The sequence below is a fragment of the Puma concolor genome, chromosome D2, assembly GCF_028749965.1.
Source record: "Puma concolor isolate L17-30 chromosome D2, mPumCon1.1.hap2, whole genome shotgun sequence".
Classification (NCBI taxonomy): domain Eukaryota; kingdom Metazoa; phylum Chordata; class Mammalia; order Carnivora; family Felidae; genus Puma; species Puma concolor.
Window position 1 is genome coordinate 36018150 of NC_141677.1, and position 21300 is coordinate 36039449.

Below are 21300 nucleotides of genomic sequence, written 5' to 3' on the forward strand. Positions count from 1 at the left end.
TATGTTTGCTTGTGTATGCATAGAGAAATTCTGGGAGGATATACAGAAAAACAATAACAGTGATAACCAGATTGGAAAGCAATACAATTAGAAACTGGATATATAGGAGATAAGAGGTGAGAAAGAGTTTAATAGCATACCTTTTCATAAATTCATATTTTTTAACTATATGTGTGCATTACCTATTCAAAAGTTTAAATTAAAAAAGGAAGGAAGGAAGGAAGGAAGGAAGGAAGGAAGGAAGGAAGGAAGGAAGGAAGGAAGGAAGGAAGACAACTAAAAGTAATATGTGATTCTAGACTGGATCCTGTAGTGGATGAAAAAATTGGTGTAAAGGACACTAGGACAATTAATAAAATTGGAATATGGAATACAGATTAGATAAAATAACAAGTTTTTTAATTTATTCAATTATACTGTGGTTACTTAAAAGAGTATCTTTGTTTTTAGAAATAAACACTGCATTATTAAGAAGTAAAGGGCCTTATATATGCAATTTATGCTCAAATGGCTTGAAAGCATAAATAATAATAATAATTAATAAATAAATAAATATATGGAAGGATTGATAAAGAAATTTTGGCAAAATCTTAAAAACTGGTGAACCTGGATAAATGTTCCATGGGAGTTCTCTTTCTCATCAAACTTTTCTGTAAGTTTAAAATTATGTCCAAATGAAAGGTTAATTAAAAACAAGCAAACAAAAATATTAATATTCTCTCATTATAAGGAATGACCAAGGTAGAGGAACCTCTTTTAAGAATCTTAAGAGTTTTAGTTTCTAACCTAGTTAAACTTTTCACTTCATGGTGAAGATTTTGCCATCACTCTTCTGTTTTTTCCATACCTGGGGATGCTTAGAGACAGTGGCAGAGGTGGTGACTATAGTCCACCTTGAGGTTGAAAACACCTCATCCTGCTATATATCTTCAACAGTTACATCTTGCCCACAATTTAGACGTGACATCAAAAAGTGTATAACAAAACATGACATTTTAAAATACCTTGAACAAAATTTTCAAAGGATATTATCATGAGGTTGTATGTATACAATGGTAAAAATATATAGTTAATTTGCTAGTGGTAAAGCTACAAAAACATGTAATCTAATTGTTTGGCATTGAGTGCCTGAAGTTTTTATTATTTTTTCAGTTAGATATTGTGGCATTTGTGTGAACTTGCCATCTCTACTATAATTGACTTAGCATTACAAACATGTGGAGATGTTTTGATTCTAACCAGAGTGTGTTCCTAAGTGATTAGGTAGTGAAGTTTATGTCAAAGTAAAGTGAAAAGTAAATTATTTGTTTATATAAACTGTCCAGAGAATGTTTGAATTTTATTATTTTATATTTTAAGTAAGCTAAATTTCATTGTTCTTAATGAAGGTACCCTGAGGCTCTTATCTAATAAATGACACCAAACAAATCTGGTATCAACTGACTTGTTCTTTTCTGTTTCCTGTCTGCTTAGAGAAGCTCATGATTTTGTGGTTTTATAGAAGGAAATCCAGAAAATAGAAATAATAATTATTACATATTAATAATAATTAATCCTTTTCCTTCTCACTTTAAAGAAGTTTGGAAAGATTTGAGGAGCAATGGCTCTGACTTACCTTTTTTTTTCTTAAAGATATAAAAAAATGTTGGAGCACCTGAATGGCTCAGTCAGTTGAGCATCCAACTTTGGCTCAGGTCACGATTTCACCGCTTCTGAGTTCGAGCCCTGCATAGGGCTCTCTGCTGACAGCTCAGAGCCTGGAGCCTGCTTCAGATTCTGTCTCCCCCTCTCTCTCTGCCCCTCCCCCACTCACACTGTGTCCCTCTCTCTCTCAAAAATAAGTAAAAACATTTTTAAAAGATATAAAAAAAATCTTTTGGGGCACTTGGCTGACTCAGTTAGTACAGCATGCAACTCTTTTTCTTGGGGTTGTGAGTTCGAGCCCCCCAAAAGGGCTTTGTTAAAGATTTATTAAAATCTTTAACAAAAAAGTCATAAGATATAAAAAATTACTAAATCTTTTTATTAGTAATTCCATGTAGTATTAATAATATTCTCCCACATATTATATACTTCTTGTTTTTAAAACTTTTCTATCTGAGTATAATTGACACACTGTGTTGCATTAGTTTCAAGTATATAACAGAGTGATTCCACAACTCTATACATTATTCTGTGCTTACCACAAGTGTACCTGCCATCTGTCACCATACAACACTATTCCAGTTACCATTGACTATATTCACAATAGCCAAGATATGAAAGCAACCCTAGTGTCCATAGATATATGAAGGAATAAAGATGTGGTGTGTATGTGTGTGTATACACACACACACACACACACACACACACACACACACAATGGAATATTATGAAGCCATAAAAAGAATGAGATCTTACCATTTGCAATGACATAAGTGGACCTAGAAGGTGTTATGCTAAGTGAAATAAGTCAGAGAAAGACAAATATCATATGATTTCACTTACATGTGAAATCTAAAAACAAAACAAATGAATAAACAAAAAGAAGGATCAGACTTACAAACAAAGAGAACAAACTAGTGGTTGCCAGAGGGGAGGGAGATAGAAGAATGAGCAAAATGGGTGAAAGGAAGTGGGAGATACAGCTTTCCAGTTATTAAATGAATACGTCGCAGGAATAAAAGGCTCTAATTTATCCTAAGTACTTGATCAGAACTAACAATGTCATTTTTCTACAACTCAGACAGAAAGCTATTTTTTCTACTTCTTCCCACAGCTACTCCAGGCCCATTTCACACCTAAGAAAACTAGGTCCAAGTGAGTCATGTGAATGTCCTGGGCCTCATTAGCTGAATAATGTTCATGCCTGTAAGTGTGTCTTAAGATTTAGTGCGGTATTTCATGTGTTCATACAGTAAATTGTCTAGAAGGCTATAGAATAGGTCATGCTGGTAAATACTGTCTAGTTAGTTGTGTGGGGAGTTAAATAGCTCTATAAACTAACTTAGATCATTTCATTTCAAAAAATCAGAATGTACCAACAATATAATTGAACTTAAATATTATTAAACATTGTTTAATCCTTCTTCAGTAATTTAGAACACATTTCAAGGTCTTACACATTTTCAGGGTCATTATTTTGAAAGGAGCTCTCATAATATAACTCTAGATACAGAAGATAATAGAGACTGGACTATATCCATACCAGTTTATGATAGTTCTTTTACGGTCTTGATATTCTTACATATTTATTTCCATTAATAAGTAGAAAAGGTGAAAAATTCTTTATATTACAAGAAATGAACTCTATGACATCTAAAGATAAAGCATCTCAAGGATCTACACATATATCCTGAAAATAGTTTTCATTTAGAATTTTCAGTACTTTAGGGGCACCTGGGTGGCTCAGTCAGTTAAGCATCCAACTTTGGCTCAGGTCATGATCTCATGGTTCATGAGTTCAAGCCCCGCATTGGGCTGTCAGCACAGAGCCTGCTTAGGATCCTCTGTTCCCTTCTCTCTCTGCCCCTCTCTCACTTGTGCTGTCTCTCTCAAAAACAAATAAACATCTAAAAAAAATTATTTTTCAGTAGTTTAGATCAAGAAGTCATGATTCTTTTTTTTTTTTTTTTTTAATGTTTTATTTTATTTTTGAGAGAGAGAGAGACATAGCACGAGCAGGGGAGGGGTAGAGAGGGAAGGTTACACAGAATCTGAAGCAGGCTCCAGGCTCTGAGCTGTCAGTACAGAGCCCAGTGCAGGGTTTAAACCCATGGACCGTGAGATCATGACCTGAGACTGAGTCAGATGCCTAACCAACTGAACTACCAGGCACCCCAGAAGTCATGATTCTTAAGAACAGAGTTCAAAATCTCTCCCATCTTGAGTTAGGTTCTATTCATAATAAAGATTTATCCAACCAAAAATCAATGACTTTTTCAAACAAAGAACTCAAGGAATTATATCTAATTATGGCTTACTTACCATTTGTATGTAATTATTTTAAAATCTGTACTCCAGTAATTAATTCTTATATTAATACTTGCATTACCTTAAGTGTTTTTATAGACATATTTTATTATTACGCAATGTAACCCTATTATAAATGGTAATGGCATCATTAACTTAGCCAATTTTACTTATTTAGTGGCTGTTTGTTCTTACTTTACAGTTGTTAATTCTCTTTATAGTATGACTTGTACTTGGAAGTAATAAAATCAGATTTCCTTATAAATATTTATGGTATAGTCCTTTTGCCTAAATCAGATTGTAGCCCTTTCCTAATTATTTCTAGTAAAGTCTGCTTACTTTTTTTTCTGCCTTTGTAGCAATATATACTACACACTCCCTAGAAAATTTAATCCTGGATATTTATGCCTTAACTTCTAATTAATCAAAATGTTGTTAACTACCATGTTGTTCTGGTGTTACAAAATGTGGAAAGTTAGTTACTTAAAGAGTTTAAGTAGATGCTTCTGATATGGAGTGTTAGCATCTGCAGTCATATGGTCAAAGGGATCACTAAGCGAAGAATCTTCATCTTGAAGATTATCATATCTGAGCTTATCTCTTGTTGAAAGTAACATTAGTACCAGGTAAGAGAAGGCAGACAAGATATGCTTTTTTATTTTTAATGTTTATTTATTTATTTATTTTTTAATGTTTTATTTATTTTTGAGACAGAGAGAGACAGAGCATGAATGGGGGAGGGTCAAAGAGGGAGGGAGACACAGAATCTGAAGCAGGCTCCAGGCTCTGAGCTGTCAGCACAGAGCCCGACGCGGGGCTCGAACTCACGGACCGTGAGATCATGACCTGAGCCGAAGTCGGACGCTCAACCGACTGAGCCACCCAGGCGCCCCAATGTTTATTTATTTTTGAGAGAGAAACAGAGCATGAGCGGGGAGGGGCAGAAAGAGATGGAGACACAGAATCCTAAGCAGCATCCAGGCTCAGAGCTATCAGCGCAGGGCTCAAACTCACAAACCAGGAGATTGTGACGTGAGCCAAAGTCAGATATTTAACCAACTAAGCTACCCAGGTGCCCCCAGAACATGCTTTTTGAGATTCTTAGGTTCTTTATTAAGACCCTAAGGTGTTCAATATCTCTTTTTCCTCTCTCTTAGGTGAGAGTGAAGTTTACAAGTCTTTGGCCATATTTGTCCCCATAAGGGATGCAAATTTGTGATTTCAGAAGTTCAAGCCACCAATAAAAAGCACTATCCAATCTTTTACAGATGTCCTCTGGGCCAAATTTCATCACAAGTAACTCCATTCCACTGTTAAGGGCCAAGTTTAAAGTATTAGGTTACGTTATAGTCAAAACAACCAAGCCCTGGTCCAGACTGCTGTAAGGCAAGAACCCATTGCACTGTCCCTTTTGTCCTACCCAAACACTCAGTGGTAGCTTTCCCTTTTGCTAGTTGACATATAGTTTAAAAGAAATAGGAACTCCTTTGTAAAAAGTAACCAGATTAGGTTATTTGTAATGAACCCACTAAAATCAGAAATTCTTAACATTGGCATGAAGTATCATAACGGAATAGTACTTATGTTTTTTATTATACCATTGTGATTATCTGTAGAGAAACACCCAAGACTCATTATTTATATATTTTAAATTTACAGCTCTTCAACTGTATCCAAGATTTCACTGCCAAGAATGCAGTCAGGCTTGAAGCTTTATTAGAGATCCATGATCCAATCCTTACAAACACTTTCTTTTGCTCGTAGTTTCTGTTCAAGTATTTATACTGTCCAGAAAGGTACTGCTATGATTTACAGTCATTCCCAAAATATGTGAACTACCCAGATATAACACATACAGCATGTATATGCTGAAAAGTACCCCAGAAAAGCATTGTTTACAGATGACTTTGCACCTTGGTTCCCAAGTACTCATGTACAGAATATGGAACTCAGGTTCTGTCTCTCTGTTTGTTAATGAATGGTCAAGGAGCTTCAAACTTTATTAGGTGAGTTTGTATATTGAGTGTTATAAAGAGAAGTCAGTCTGCCTTTCTTTGGCTTCTACTTGCAGAAAATGAAGTCACTGCGTTTGCTGTCTTGGATCAAAACCAGGAAGAAATTGTTGATACCAATGGAGCTGGAGATGCATTTGTTGGAGGTACAGACTCATTTATTTCATACTTACAAGTTAAACATTTCCTTTAACCCTTGCCTCTACCACTTAGCCAAGATTTATGAATTTAATAACTTAATTTCTTCTTGTAAATAATTAACTCCTAATGTTCTTTCCATATGCTACTATCACTGTGAATATTATAAGGTATTTTACAACAGGAAAAATACTTATTTTTGGCTTAAAGATAATTTTCTATTATGCTATACCCCAGTGATTTGTGTGTGAGAATATTGCTTAAACAAGCTGCATCAAGTATAGTATATAGTATATTCATAGTCCTTCAGGCTTAAATGTCAACACATTGTTGTTCTTCTAAACAAGTTGTGGTGAATTTTAAACAGTATTCTAATAACTAAGGATGGTATCTTTAGATTGTATCATTTGGTTAAAACATCTAACACAGTAGTTAAATGTTTATGATATACTAGGAAGGGTTAAATTTTTGTCTGGTTCAGGCTTAGTAAGAACTGGCACAGGGCACCTGGGTGGCACAATTTGTAAGGACTAAATCATTTTTAGACTGAATACTCAAAAATAAGTTGAAGACAGTTGGAAGATCCTTTGCTTGATGACTTAGATTGATCTAAAATCTGGTTCAAAGGTTCTTTTGCTATGTCTAAACCCCTTCTAGTTAAGTGTAGTTAAGCTAGACTGTGGTCTCTAGAAAGCTTTACATTCCTGACTGATAATCCAGAAGAGTCCCTCCTGATCTCTGTTTATAACATCAGGCTTGAACAGGGACAAAAAAGGCAAATAGAGTTAACCATTGTCCTCCTTTCCTTGGAAGATAATTTGAATCATGGGAAACTTATCTCAAATTATGTAGTATTGTTTAAAATATAGATATTCTTGGGGCGCCTGGGTGGCTCAGTCGGTTGGGCGGCCGACTTCAGCTCAGGTCATGATCTCGCGGTCAGTGAGTTCGAGCCCCGCATCGGGCTCTGTGCTGACGGCTCGGAGCCTGGAGCCTGTTTCAGATTCTGTGTCTCCCTCTCTCTGACCCTCCCCCGTTCATGCTCTGTCTCTCTCTGTCTCAAAAATAAATAAATGTTAAAAAAAATTAAAATAAAATAAAATATAGATATTCTTTTAATGATCTTTTTCACCAACATAAATTTCTCATGTTTCCTTCTTTGAAAATATTCATGCCTACTCTTAAATGAGCTGTTAACCAATAGACTCATACATGCCCCAATGCATGTCCTTTTCTTTGGAAAGAGTACATACCACAGATAACATTCTATTTTACTGCCATGCTTGTATCTTTTGTGTCTATGCTCTGAACGTCTTTATCATTGATTAGAGTATTTTGCAGCTATTTTTTCTATGCCTTATTTCTTCAGAGCTGTAAATCCATGTAGGCTAAAAATATCTTATCCAGAATTGAGCTAAATTCTGTAATACATTAAAGAAGCACCATGGATTTCTCACTTAAAATTGGTTAAACCAGAATATTCGTACATAACTTTTTTTTTTTTTTTTTTAATTTTAGAGAGTGTGCACATGAGTGGGGAGAGGGGCGAAGGGAGAGGGAGAGAGAGAGAATCTCAAGCACGTTCCATACTAAGCACAGAGCCCAACACAGGGCTCGATGCAGGCCTCGATCCCACAACCTCAGGATCATGACCTCAGCCTAAATCAAGAGTGGATGCTTAACTGACTGAGCCACCCAGTCACCCCAGTACATAACTTTTAAACTTATACCTTGTGTGTGCATTATTTAAGTACTTTAAATACTTAAAACATTAAGTGTTCTATTTTTTTTAATATTTAGTAAGGTACCATCATATTTAGTAGTGACCTAATTAGTCACTACCTTCAGTCGTGGGCTGCCCTGCAAAAACAAACTCCTTTACAAATACCTACCTATAAATTCCCAGTACTGGGTAAAAACATAGGGACTTTCTGAGGGTGAGAGAAGTCATTCTTAGGGTACTGAAGCTACCCATTTGTATCGTGGTAAGGGTAATAAATGAACTACCTCAGGGTGCCTGGGTGGCTCAGTCGGTTACGCGTGCGACTTCGGCTCAGGTCATGATCTCGCAGTTTCTGAGTTCGAGCCCCGCGTTGGGCTCTGTGCGACAGCTCGGAGCCTGGAGCCTGCTTTGGATTCTGTGTCTCCCTCTCTCTCTACCCCTCCCTGCTCATGCTGTCTCTCTCTCTCTCTCAAAAATAAATAAATGTTAAAAAAAAATTTTTTTTTAAATAAATGAACTACCTCACCAAGACACTTGGGCTCTCTGTTACAGGATTTTCAGCCTCTTTTTTATTTCACTCTACCTACCTACGATTTATTGTTGGGGTACAGTGAGGTAAGTGGTAAGGGAAGTATGTTGAACAGGGATCCACAAACTTTTTTTATAAAGGGCCAGAAAGTGAATATTTTAGGTTTGCAAGTCATATGCAAGCTGTATTACATATTCCAGTTTTGTTTGTTTGTATATTTGCTTTTTGTTTTGGTTTAGGTTTTTTACAACACTCTAAAAATGTAAAAACCTTTTGTATCTCTCCAGTTACACAAAAACAGGCCACAGGCTGGAATTGGCCCTCAGGCTCTAATTTGTCAACCCCTTGTGTAATATGTTGGCAGCTTCCTCACTTTTTTCACTTTCATCATACCCTGGATCCAAACAGTGGATTTCACTACATGCTGTTGAAATCACTATAGAGAAGGTGGAAGGCAGGCTGACAGTAGGCAGGACTTTACTGGTACTACCTCAATGAGGTAGCCATTTTTCTCACTTTAACCCTACTCTGATCAATTTCCAGGATAATCAGATCCTGACAGATTGAGTCATGCAATGACATGAACACTCCAATGTCATTTTAGAACTGAAATACTTATCTGGGCATGTTTAGCACATTCTGTGTAAGTCAAACTATACAGTATAACAATAGGTAACATTTATACAGCACCTACTAGCCAATCAGCATCTTAAGCATTTTACAAATATTAATTCATTTAATGTTCATAAAATCTCACTGAGGTCGGTTATTTTTAACCCCATTTTACTGATGAGAAAACTGAGATACAGAGGGGTTAGGTAACTTGCTCAAAGTCTCATAGCTAGAAAGTAATAGGGACAAAATTCTAATCCAGACAGACTGGCTCCAGAGTCAGTGTCCTTACTGCACTCTTCCTTCTCTAAACTTTTAGAGGAATCTCATCATTAGGACTGAGAGCCACAGACCAGCCTTACTAACCAAAGCTGTTTTTTTGCCAAAGAGAATCTTTCTGTTATCTGAATAGATGATTTCGTGTATTGAACAGGAGCTTTTGTTATCTGATAGGAATCATGAGGACTCTAGGGTAAGATTGTTGCAGAAAAGAAAGAGAAAGGGAAAGGGAAAATAATCGAAGGACTATAGTCCCTGGTGAGTTTGAACCAGGAGCTTTTTGCTAAGCAGTAGAATCGATTGCACTACAGAGATACAGAAAGACAGATCGTAAACTTGCTGGGTCAGCATGGAATCTGAATACAAGGAGTTATATGAATCAACCATTTAATAGCACCAAGCTAATGCATTCCATTTTACAATAGAGATGGTCTTGTTAGTTGGAAATACTAAAACAAAAATCTCATTGGTTAAAAACCCCTACTTCCATCTCTACACTAGGGAAAGCCTTTCTACTAGGATCGGAAATACTCCAGCTGTTGAAGCTTACTTCTCTACCTTGAATATGAATGGAGAGGCAATAGCAGCTTTTACATTTACTATGTAGTTTCTTCTTCTTTGCTCTATTTTATTGCCTGATTAACATATCTCCTCTGACTGACACATTCTATCCTTAGATAGTTAATATATTCCTCCTATTACTTTTGAGTTTTGTTGGCTTAAGAGTATTTCTGTCTTTTGTGACTTTGCATTACTATATTCCAGTCCCAGTTTCTTAGATGAAGCATCACTTCATCTAACATGTGCTAATTACATATCCCAGTACCAGAGTGCCATGTGTTCTTATTAGCCACATAAGAGATATATAACTATAGTACATCATAGATTTTCATGTATAATTTTAAATTTTTTTTTTCAACGTTTATTTATTTTTGGGATAGAGAGAGACAGAGCATGAACGGGGGAGGGGCAGAGAGAGAGGGAGACACAGAATGGGAAACAGGCTCCAGGCTCTGAGCCATCAGCCCAGAGCCTGACGCAGGGCTCGAACTCACGGACAGCGAGATCGTGACCTGGCTGAAGTCGGACGCTTAACCGACTGCGCCACCCAGGCGCCCCTATAATTTTAAAATGAGTACCCCAAATGTATATAAATTAAATTCATAGTTCCATCTCAAGTGTTCAGTAACAGTGACAATTCCCTCTAGCCTCTACAAGCATGCTTCCTTGTTCTATTTGGAGATCTTAAGAACTCTGTAACATTTGCCCTTTATTTGTCCATAGCCAGGCCTGATGGAACTACCCTTTTCACATTCTCCCTCAAAAGCCCAAGTGCTACGATTGTACCCTTGGAAATGGAGACAATTCTATAATCTCTAAGTGTGATTTCCTAATTTCCCAGGTCAGGAGAAAATTTCTTCCTGTTGTCCTGCTGTGCTTTGTCACAGCAGGTCTGCCTTTTCATTTGGAACCCTCTTTGTCACTGCCATAGTAACAAATGGAAACATTGAGAACATTTTGTGACAGGCACTGTCATTGTTCCTGGTGAAATCTCTTCCCCTGTGTCTTCCCGGTAAATGAAACTGAGAAGAAAAATCATAACAAATAACATGAAAGGGGACCTAATCAATATGTTCCCAGTGGGCTATCAATACCAGCCTGTGTTAATCTAATATGATTTAGTTGTAAGTTTTATGGCAGCTGTAGGAATATGGACTAGACCTACAAATCACTAAAAGTGAGTACACCTTTGACAGATTATACCCAAGAACATATATATATAGCTCTCAGATAAAAGACTGGAGACCTCACCCAAGGACCAACATTCTTAGGATTAAAAAAGCTTCGTTAAATGTAGTTAAGAGCCATATATAGCTTAGAACAGTTTCTTTTGAATGACAGTAAAGTAACTGTGCTAACCTCTAATACTTTTTATTTTTAAGTTTCTCATGACAGCTTTAGCAGAGAAAATATATCACCCTAAAAGATATTACCTATAGTATACAAATGACTATTAAATGCACTTAGCAATCACAATGTAAATAATTACCCTATTTCCCATCTAATAAGAAGAAACATCAATTTTACTTTATAATTCATTTTCAAGAAAGAATTTTGGTTAAGAGAAAAAGGTTTAAGTTTCTCAAACAAGGATGCTACTTCCTTCTCAAGTAACACGCATCTATACGTCTGAGAGTCATGGGGATTTTCTAAATTATCTTCGTATTTTCTATTCTCACCTTGTTTATTTGTTCCCAAATGTGTAACTTGCTCTCCTGTTCTTAATTGCTGCTAAATTGTGCTGTGCAAAGAAGTGGCACAGAATTCTTGTGATATTTTTTCTGCACTACCTCTTTTCTTAGCTGTCCAACTCAGAAAATTAGAAAATAACTTAAATATGTCATTTCTCACAACAATTCACTCAAGAATCAAAACTTTCATATAGCACTCATTGTATGCAGAGGATTTATTGGATGATGACCAAGATACGAGTTGCATACTCCTACTCACCCCCACACCCACACCCAGGGAAACAATAATACCTTTCCCTGTCTTGTAACTTCAGTAGGACATCTTTGGTATTTTATCTCTTTTTCTTTTTTTTTTTTTTTTAATGTTTATTTTTGAGAGAGAGAGAGCGTGAGCAGGGCAGGGGCGGAAAGAGAGGGATACACAGAATCCAAAGCAGGCTCCAGGCTCTGAGCTGTCAGCACAGAACCCGATAACGGAGCTTGAACTCATGATCTGTGAGATCATAACATGAGCCAAAGTCGGATGCACAACCAACTGAGCCACCCAGGAATTTTATTTCTTAGGCAGCGGTTTTCCTTAAAATTGTATGAAATTGACTTCATCATTCAGAATAGGAAATTCACCATGGACAGCAGCCCAAGTTCACAGTGGGGGAGGGGGGATTCATACCTTGCACAGTCATAGGACACTCTGCGATGCACAGTCATAGGACACTTCACGACATGCTATTCTAGTGCTGATGTGGGACCAGGAACAAGTTTCAAGAACAATTGCCTAAAGTTATTTAAGCCTTTGTTGGCTTAAAGAGGTAGATGATTCTGAAGCCATGACAAAAAAAAAGAGAAATAACTTTGGTTCACATGGAATACTGGATAATTTTAGGTTGTAAAGTCTGGGGGCGCCTGAGTAGCTCAGTCGGTTAAGCATTCGACTTCGGCTCGGGTCATGATCTCACAGTTCATGGATTCGAGTCCAGTGTTGGGCTCTGTGCTGACAGCTCAGAGCCTGGAGCCTACTTTGGATTCTGTGTCTCCCTCTCTCTGTGCCCCTCCCCTGCTCACACTCTGTCTCTCTCTCTCTCTCTCTCTCTCTCTCTCTCAAAAATGAATAAACGTTAAAAAAAAAATAGGGCGCCTGGGTGGCGCAGTCGGTTTAGCGTCCGACTTCAGCCAGGTCACGATCTCGCGGTCCGTGAGTTCGAGCCCCGTGTCAGGCTCTGGGCTGATGGCTCAGAGCCTGGAGCCTGTTTCCGATTCTGTGTCTCCCTCTCTCTCTGCCCCTCCCCCATTCATGCTCTGTCTCTCTCTGTCCCAAAAATAAATAAACGTTGAAAAAATAATAATAATAATTAAGTTGTAAAGTCTAGAATTTCTCACAAACATGAATGCTTCCTCAAAGAACTAGTATCCTGGATGGCCTTCACCTAGTACAATTATAAATAGATAATGGAATTCAAAGGACTTTGTCTTCTGGGAGATTTCAATAAGACAGATAGTCTGAGCCATGTAGACTATCAGACCCTGAAGTTCAAATATGAACCTAAGTTTTCTAAATTTGAAGGTTATTGAGAAATATTTATTCTAAGAAAACAATGTTGATATTTATAAGATTGTATTTAGTGACAGAGGGCCAGAGGAAATGTCATAAGCAACATTTCTGAAGTTAATTTTCTTAGATAGAATTGTGAAATGGCAAAATATATGCGTATCACTTTCCTGATCTTGAATATTTACTAGTCAAATGGAACTAATTTGAATTCATTAGTGGACCCAACTGCTATTACATGGACTTGATCAGTCTTACCTACCATATCTGTCTGGTTCATATAACATGTATTAGTTGTATACATAACAAACCACCCCCAAAACTTTGTGACCTAAAACAACAACCATTTATTTAGCTCCACAAGTCTGTTGATTGGCAGCCAGGCCAAGGCTCAGCTGGGCAGTTCCTCTGTCTCAGAGGTGGAAAAGATCAAGTATGCCCAAAGTCACAGTGAAAACCAGGATTCAAACTCAAAGTTTGACCCCAGAGTTCTTAGCACTAATTATTTTGTTATACTCTGTTCCATTAGTATATCATCTTATCTTCCCCTCCAAAGGAGGAGAAATAGCCAAAATGGTTTTCTAAACACTAGTCTATAGACTGATGCCTGTCTATGACCTAACAGATTTTATCAATCAATAAATACCAAGATTAAAAAAAGTAGGAGCAATATAATAAGTTTTCATGAAGCTAAATGTATTCAGTTTTAGATCTTGTCTTAATTGTGTTTGAATTTGTTACAGTGTACCTTCATTGGCTTTGTAATTTATATAAATAAAATAATTAAAGTCATGTTAGTAGTGCTGATGCATAGCCTGGCTAATCATGGGACCTAGCAGAAGTCTTAGTCATGGTTAAAAAGTGATTAAAAACAACTTTCCAAACTACTTATATGAAAATTTGTATGAAACAGAACCTCTGATGTTGTAAAGCTGCTTACTATCAATAGTCTGAATAAAACATAAATTACACAATTACTAAATTCACAACTGTTCTCACTTCAGATATATGAATTCCCAAACCTGGGGTATGAACACTGGCTCTTAATTTTTTTTTTTCATTTAATTATCCAGCTAACATTGACCTTTTATAGAGACGAGATATGTTTGGTTTTTTTGAAGAAATTTTTTTAATGTTTATTTTTGAGAAAGAAAGACAAAGCATGAGTGGGGGAGGGGCAGAGAGAGAGGGAGACACAGAATCTAAAGCAGGCTCCAGGCTCTGAGCTGTCAGCACAGAGCCCGACACAGGGCTTGAACTCATGAACTGAGAGATCATGACCTGAGCTGAAGTCGCATGCTTAGCCAACTGAGCCACCTAGGCGCCCCGAGATATGTTTGTTTTATTTCTAGTCCATGAAATAGATGGCAAATTAAAAACCAGTTTCTATCATCAAACACTCTTAAAATTTTAGAATCACCCTTCTGGTAAGAATTGTCAGCTGAGCAAATGAAGGTTTTTCAATTGAGTTAAATAACAATATTAGTTGTCTTGCTTATGAATTCAGGCATAAATATGCTCACATAAATAAGTTTTCTATCATCCTCTTATTCTGGCAGCTATGACCTTCCTTGTCCTGATGAGCCTTTTTGTTTTTTAACTATATTATATGTTAGTGCTGAAAGGGAATACTTTTAAAAATCACATTTCCTGGTTTTCAGGTTTTCAAACTGTTTACAGTCACCAAAGTATGTTCAAATGAGGTCTTATCTGAATCAGAATGAAATGAGATTAAACAAATCCTCATTTGGTCTTATTCACATTTTATTTGGTGGCTCATAAACAACTCCCTGGAACGAGTCGATGTTAGGTATGAAAGCCATGGTCTGTTCAGAAGTCCCCATTTGATGGATGAGGAAAGTGAATCCCATAGAAAGGGACTTAATTGCAAATATGCAGTACTAGGAGACAGAGCTCCTGACTCATTAATTCATGGTTCAATAATTACACATGTTAATAACCCAGATGAAAGTTTTTCGTTGAGCAGTCTGTTACATAGGCCTCTTAGAAATATATAGGTCAAGACAAGAGTCAATATCCCAAATAGATTGAAGTCTTTGATGTACATTTTCTTGGCATATGGGTATCCAAGATGTTTGACTTCAACTATAAACAAAAGCATATGCTAAAACTCTTATTTTGGGAAGAACCACAACAGAGATCACACATTAGGTTTAAAATTCAAACTCTAACCTGATCTTGCACATTTCTGATTCATAAGGAGGAATGATCTTTAAAGCAGTATTTTGAAAGGGGTTGGGGCAGAAGAGCAACTTCACTATACAAGTAAAACATATGGTTTAGTGGTCCTCTTCAGGATCTTGCCTGAATTGAGGGCATTTAAAAGGTTTTTGGTTTGAGTTTTGTTTTGTTTTTTAATTCAAATGCAGTATCCCATGCCATGTTAATAGAATTTGACAGGTTTCCATTTTCAGTCACCAGAAAGAGGAAATAAGTTATCCTCATAGTTACAGCACTGGCCACTTGCCCATATATTATACCATGCTGCTCAGTTGCTCATTTTGTGTGGGAGGATGTGTGGTGCTAAGCTATTATAAAGAAACCTTTGCTCTGAATTGACTTCCTGTCCATGTCAGTCACTTGCCCATCTGACACTACTTAGGCTTTGGTTTTCATTATACAAATACCTGCTAAGTCAGACCTTTCCCTGGCAGGCAAAGTAGCTTTTTAGGTTGTTTCAAAATTTAATGTTTGTTGATTTTCTTTTTCCAGAAAACTATGTATTTTCTAGCATATATGGATCATAACTTGTCACTTGAGTTCATGACTAGTTGGTAGTCAATATGAAATCAAAACATAAGAAAACAAAATTTTACTAACTAGACTACATAGAAAATGAAAGAAAAAGAGTTCACATCTGAGCACTTTTCCCTTGAGGGAAACCATTACTTTGTCACATCTGGGTAGTCTAAGCTAGCCAAATTGAAGTGGGAATTTCCTGCCAGATGTTAGTCCTTTGAGCAACCTGTGAAAATCTAAAAGAGGGTATATGAGATCTTATTTGGTAGGGCTATAGCCACTGTGGAAGCTCACTCCTAATAGGTAGCAGACATTTTTATGTACTACCACTAGTTAGGAGGTTGTGTGGCCTATCTAAGGCTAACACTGTTTGGTCTTGTTAAATACATAAATATGGAAGGCCTAATTTGGGAAGTACAACATCAGGTCTCACAGATATTCTAGCAAGAGTAAGTACTGCATTGCAATGACCTCCCAAATGTACATGACAAAAGTTCTGTTTCGTTAAGAAAAAGAAGGTAAGACTGAGCCATCCAGGTACTCCATATAACTTGAATAAGGTCATTTTACAAAGGCACTGAACCAAAATAAGCCTCTAAATATGAAGGAAATTAAGAATCTGAAATGGCAGGGAAAATACCAAGTATTTACATCAGCTTCCTGTTCCACATGCACATGGGAATTAGGAAGCAAAAATTTCATTCAGAAGAGTTGTGCACAAGAAGTAGAAATGCTTTTATCCAATTGAAACAAGAAACATTTTTAAGGGGGGGAAAAAGACTTTCCACATGATCTCACTGTTTTTGTCATCCTCTTAAAGGAAAATATTGACATTTACCAGACTGTTTGCTCCAGCTTTCTGATCTCCTGCAGTTTATTTTTATAACAACCTTATCGATGGGCCTCTTACCCAGCTCTCTAGGTTTAACTGAGTTGAGTCGATTTGTTACCACAGCTTCAAGTAGCTGTTACAGAACAAGCAAGACATCCTAATAAAGCTGTAAATGTGTTTACTCAAACAGAGTATTGATTTAACTTGGAGAGGGAGAAACCGGTGCTTAGCACAGTGTCAGGGTGGATGAATTTCACTGCAGCTTTTCATTGTCATCTGTCATGGTTGTGAAACACTAAGTAAAGCCATCAGAGGATAATTAGAAGTACCAGAAATTTAGCCCCTAAAATCAGTTAACCGCTTGGGAGTTTTGTAGCTTAATTAGCTTTTATTAAAAATTTCCTCCAGTAATAATAGTCAAGCACTTTTAATGGTGTTTTCAGATAGAGCAAGATTTCCAGGTTGTGACTTGTTAAATATATGAATTTAACAGGTAAAGGTTTTCCAGAGTTTTTCTCACTAATTAGGCTAACACCAGAACACAATGTAAAGACACCATGATCTGTACTCAAACCAGCAAAAATACATGATTTTTCTGAAAAATGCATTTCAAAGGAGTAGTAAAACAATTATAAAATATTTAAAACACATGTTGTTGTAGAAAAAATACCCTGTTAACATCTTTATTAAATGTAAATGTTTAATACATAAAACTGCAAACATAAATGTTTAATTACATAAAACTGTCAATACCACCCTTGTTTCTAGATACTTTTTTTTTTTTTTTTTTTTTTTTAAGAGAGAGAGCACAGGAGCTGGGGAGAGGGGCATAGGGGGAGGGAGGGAGGGAGGGAGAGAGAGAGAGAGAGAGGAGAGAGAATCTTAAGCAGTTCCATGCTCAGCATAGAGCCCAACGTGGGGCTTGATCTCAAGACCCTGGGATCATGACCCAAGCCCATATCAAGAGTTGGATGCCAAACCACCTGAGCCACCCAGGCACCCCTAGATACCATTCTTCATTTTTCAAATGTTTATTTATTTATCTGGGGGGAGAGCAGAAAGAGAGGAAGAGAGAGAATCCCAAGCAGGCTCCACATTGTCAGCACAGAGCCCAGCATGGGGCTTGATCTCACAACTGTGAGATCATGACCTGAGCTGAAATCAAGAGTCAGACACTTAACTGACTGAGCCACCCAGATGCCCCACCATTCTTCATTAAAAAAGAATCTAAAATATTCTGGTTTGAGGTGACTGGGTGACTCAGTGGGTTAAGCATTCGACTTCAGCTCAGGTCACGTTTGTGAGTTCAAGCCCTGCATCAGGCTCTGTGCTAACAGCTCAGAGCCTGGAGCCTGCTTCGGTTTCTGTGTCTCCCACTATCTCCACCCCTCCTCTGCCCTCTCTCTCTCTCTCTCAAAAAATGAATTAAAACATTTAAAAAAATTTTTTAAATAAAGTAAAATATTCTGGCTTGCTATAAGTTAGTCATCATCTTAAAGATTAGAAAAGTTGGGGCGCCTGGGTGGCGCAGTCGGTTAAGCGTCCGACTTCAGCCAGGTCACGATCTCGCGGTCCGTGAGTTCGAGCCCCGCGTCAGGCTCTGGGCTGATGGCTCAGAGCCTGGAGCCTGTTTCCCATTCTGTGTCTCCCTCTCTCTCTGCCCCTCCCCCGTTCATGCTCTGTCTCTCTCTATCCCAAAAATAAATAAACGTTGGAAAAAAAAAAAATTAAAAAAAAAAAAAAAAGATTAAAAAAGTTGATGTGGGGCATCTGGGTGGCTCAGTTGGTTAAGCATCCAACTTCAGCTCAGGTCATGATCTCACAGCTAGTGGGTTCAAGCACCCTATGAAGCTCTGTGCTCCAGCTCAGCTGGAGCCTGCTTAGGATTGCTTCCTTCTCTGTCTGCCCCTCCCCCACTTGTGCTCTGCCTCTCTCTACCTCAAATATAAATAAATATTAAAAATGATTTTTTTCAAGTTGTACACCTGTGTAAAGAAAAGTTCAGACTGAGGAGTTGCTTACCTTCTATAGAAATTGAATTAGCTATTAAATTTGATAAAAGGTATTCATATAAACACTCTACCCGCCCTCTTGCAAATGGCTTCAAAAATGTCATGGTCAAAAAAAATCACCTAGGATGATGAACACAAAACTGAAAACTTATTTTTTTTAAAAATTTTTTTTCGGGGCGCCTGGGTGGCGCAGTCGGTTAAGCGTCCGACTTCAGCCAGGTCACGATCTCGCGGTCCGTGAGTTCGAGCCCCGCGTCGGGCTCTGGGCTGATGGCTCAGAGCCTGGAGCCTGTTTCCGATTCTGTGTCTCCCTCTGTCTGCCCCTCCGCTGCTTGTACTCTGTCTCTCGCATTGTCTCAAAAACAAATAAACATTAAAAAAATAAATAAAATAAAATAAAATAATCATTAGATTTAAAATTAGTCTTCCTCTCTTACGTATAATCATTTATTTACTACACTGTGGTTGAACTTCTCATGCCTTCTGGTACTACTGCTCACCTGCCTAAATGACTAATAAAAGTGATGATAATCTGAGGGATGACCTCTTCTGAAGCCTGGAAGCAACTGTCAGAAAGGACAGTGAAAGATTTTGGGAGAGTGTTCTTTGCCTTTGAAATGCTATGTAATGATAAGCTAAATTCAACCCTGAGTTAAGTCATTAAGCCATGAAATAGCAGATTATAAAGTTTTGTTACATAAGAGGGCACCACCAGAGCTCTTTCTTTCAATTTTTCAGGAGATAGAGGAAATTGGTTTTCTACAGTTCTGTATGTATGTATGTATGTATTGAAGTAAGCTCTAGGCCCAACATGGAGCTTGAATTCACAACCCCAAGATCAAGAGTTGCATGCTCTACCAACTGAGCCAGCCAGGTGCCCCTTCACAGTTGTATTTAAATCTTTATTCTATATTAAAGTATTCAAAAGCAGAGGGAAAAGAAAAGATATGGATTTATAATTAGCACCCTATTTTTACATGTACATTTTAAAAATCCCTACAGTACAGCTATGTATTTTGTTCTATTCAATCTTCTTAAGAATGATACTATGTGAGGGACCTTGTTGGCATGGAAGGGAGGGTAAGATATAGTAGGTAGCCATACTTTGGGTTTAAGCCTCTTTGAACAAAAGGAACAGAAATCCATTTCGTTTAGCTAAGGATAAGGAATTTTTTTTTAAGGAAGCACACAAGCATTAAGGAAGACATTGTAACACAGTGGTTAAGACAATGGGTCTCAAGACATAGGTCTGAATCCTGGTACTGCCATTAACTAGTTCTGGGACTACAGACAAGTTACTTAACATTTCTAAGCCTTAGTTTCCTCATCTACAAAAATGAGGATAATGAGTGCCTATATCACTTGGGTTATCATGAAAGTTAAATGAAATAATGTTTGTAAAACACAGTGCCTGACACATCATAAGGTATTATTATGTTAATCTGTTATCAAACGAATCTCATGAAAGAGCCCAAACTGGACAGGTTTTCACTTAAAGTGGAGCCAGATCGTAATTCTAGATTCAGATCAGTTCCAGGGACCTGAATAGCAGATATTCATGGATCTTCACTCCAGTACTCATGCATTAATGTTGTTCAGCTGTCATTGCCTGTGTGCATCTTCCTACCTCACAATCAACTTCCTGGTCTCTCTTGGCTTCCCATTCTGGCTCCTTAAAGAGAACATTAGGTTAGCTCAATTTTGTGCCATTCATCCGTAGCACACTGGCAGAACCATAAGTTGTTTGCTCTTGGGTCAGATCCCCTCCCCTGGGTTTGGTTAGTAGTAAGGGTTGATTTACATGCACAAACTGTATCAACCAACCCCCTAACCAATGCTAGAGGGGAGGTGACTTTTCTTAAAAGGATAATGGATGGATAAGCTCTAAATGTGTATGTTGGTGTGCCTGTCTACACCCTTTTTCTCATACTCATGGTTCTTAAAATGTTCCCTACAGCACAATCCATCTATAACACAACACACGGAACATCAAATACCCTGAATCTCAAGCTGGAAACCTAGGAGTCATTTTTTTAATTAAGTTTTTATTTTAATTCCAGTTAGCTAACATATAGTGTTATAGTGGTTTTAGGTGTACAATTTAATGATTCAACAATTCCATACATGACCTGGGGTGCTCTTCACAAGTGCCCTCCTTAATCCCCATCACCTATTTCACCCGTCTCACTCACCCACCTCCCCTCTGATAACCATCAGTTTGTTCTCTATAGTTAAGAATCTGTTTCTTTGTTTGTCAGGGTTTTTTTCCCCTTTGCTTGTTTGTTTTGTTTCTTAAACTGAGCATGAGTGAAATCGTATGGTACTTCTCTTTCTCTGACTGACTTATTTCACTTAACTTTACACTTCTAGCTCTGTCTACATTCTTGCAAATGGCAAGATGTCATTCTTTTTATGGCTGAGTAATATTTCACTGTATATGTATATATACCACATCTTTTTTTTTTTAAGTTTATTTATTTATTTTGAGAAAACAGAGAGAGTGCAAGCAGAGGAGAGACAGAGAAAGAGGGAAATCTTAAGCAGGCTCTGTGCTGTCAGCTCAGAGCCCATTCAGGGCTCAAACTCACGAAACTGAGATTATGACCTGTGCTAAAATCAAGGCTTGGATGTTCCACTGACTGAGCCACCCAGGA

The 21300-nt window shown here is 37.5% G+C and overlaps 1 protein-coding gene across 5 annotated transcripts in view; it reads left to right on the top strand.

Annotated features, from left to right (window-relative positions):
* Positions 1–21300, top strand: part of ADK (adenosine kinase) — a 524109-nt gene that overhangs the window by 476460 nt on the left and 26349 nt on the right. For all 5 annotated transcript variants that reach the window (XM_025917987.2, XM_086680037.1, XM_086680040.1 and 2 more), the window contains one exon: positions 6023–6109. In XM_025917987.2, coding sequence (XP_025773772.1) covers positions 6023–6109 — 87 coding nt within the window. The remainder of the gene's footprint in view (positions 1–6022; positions 6110–21300) is intronic.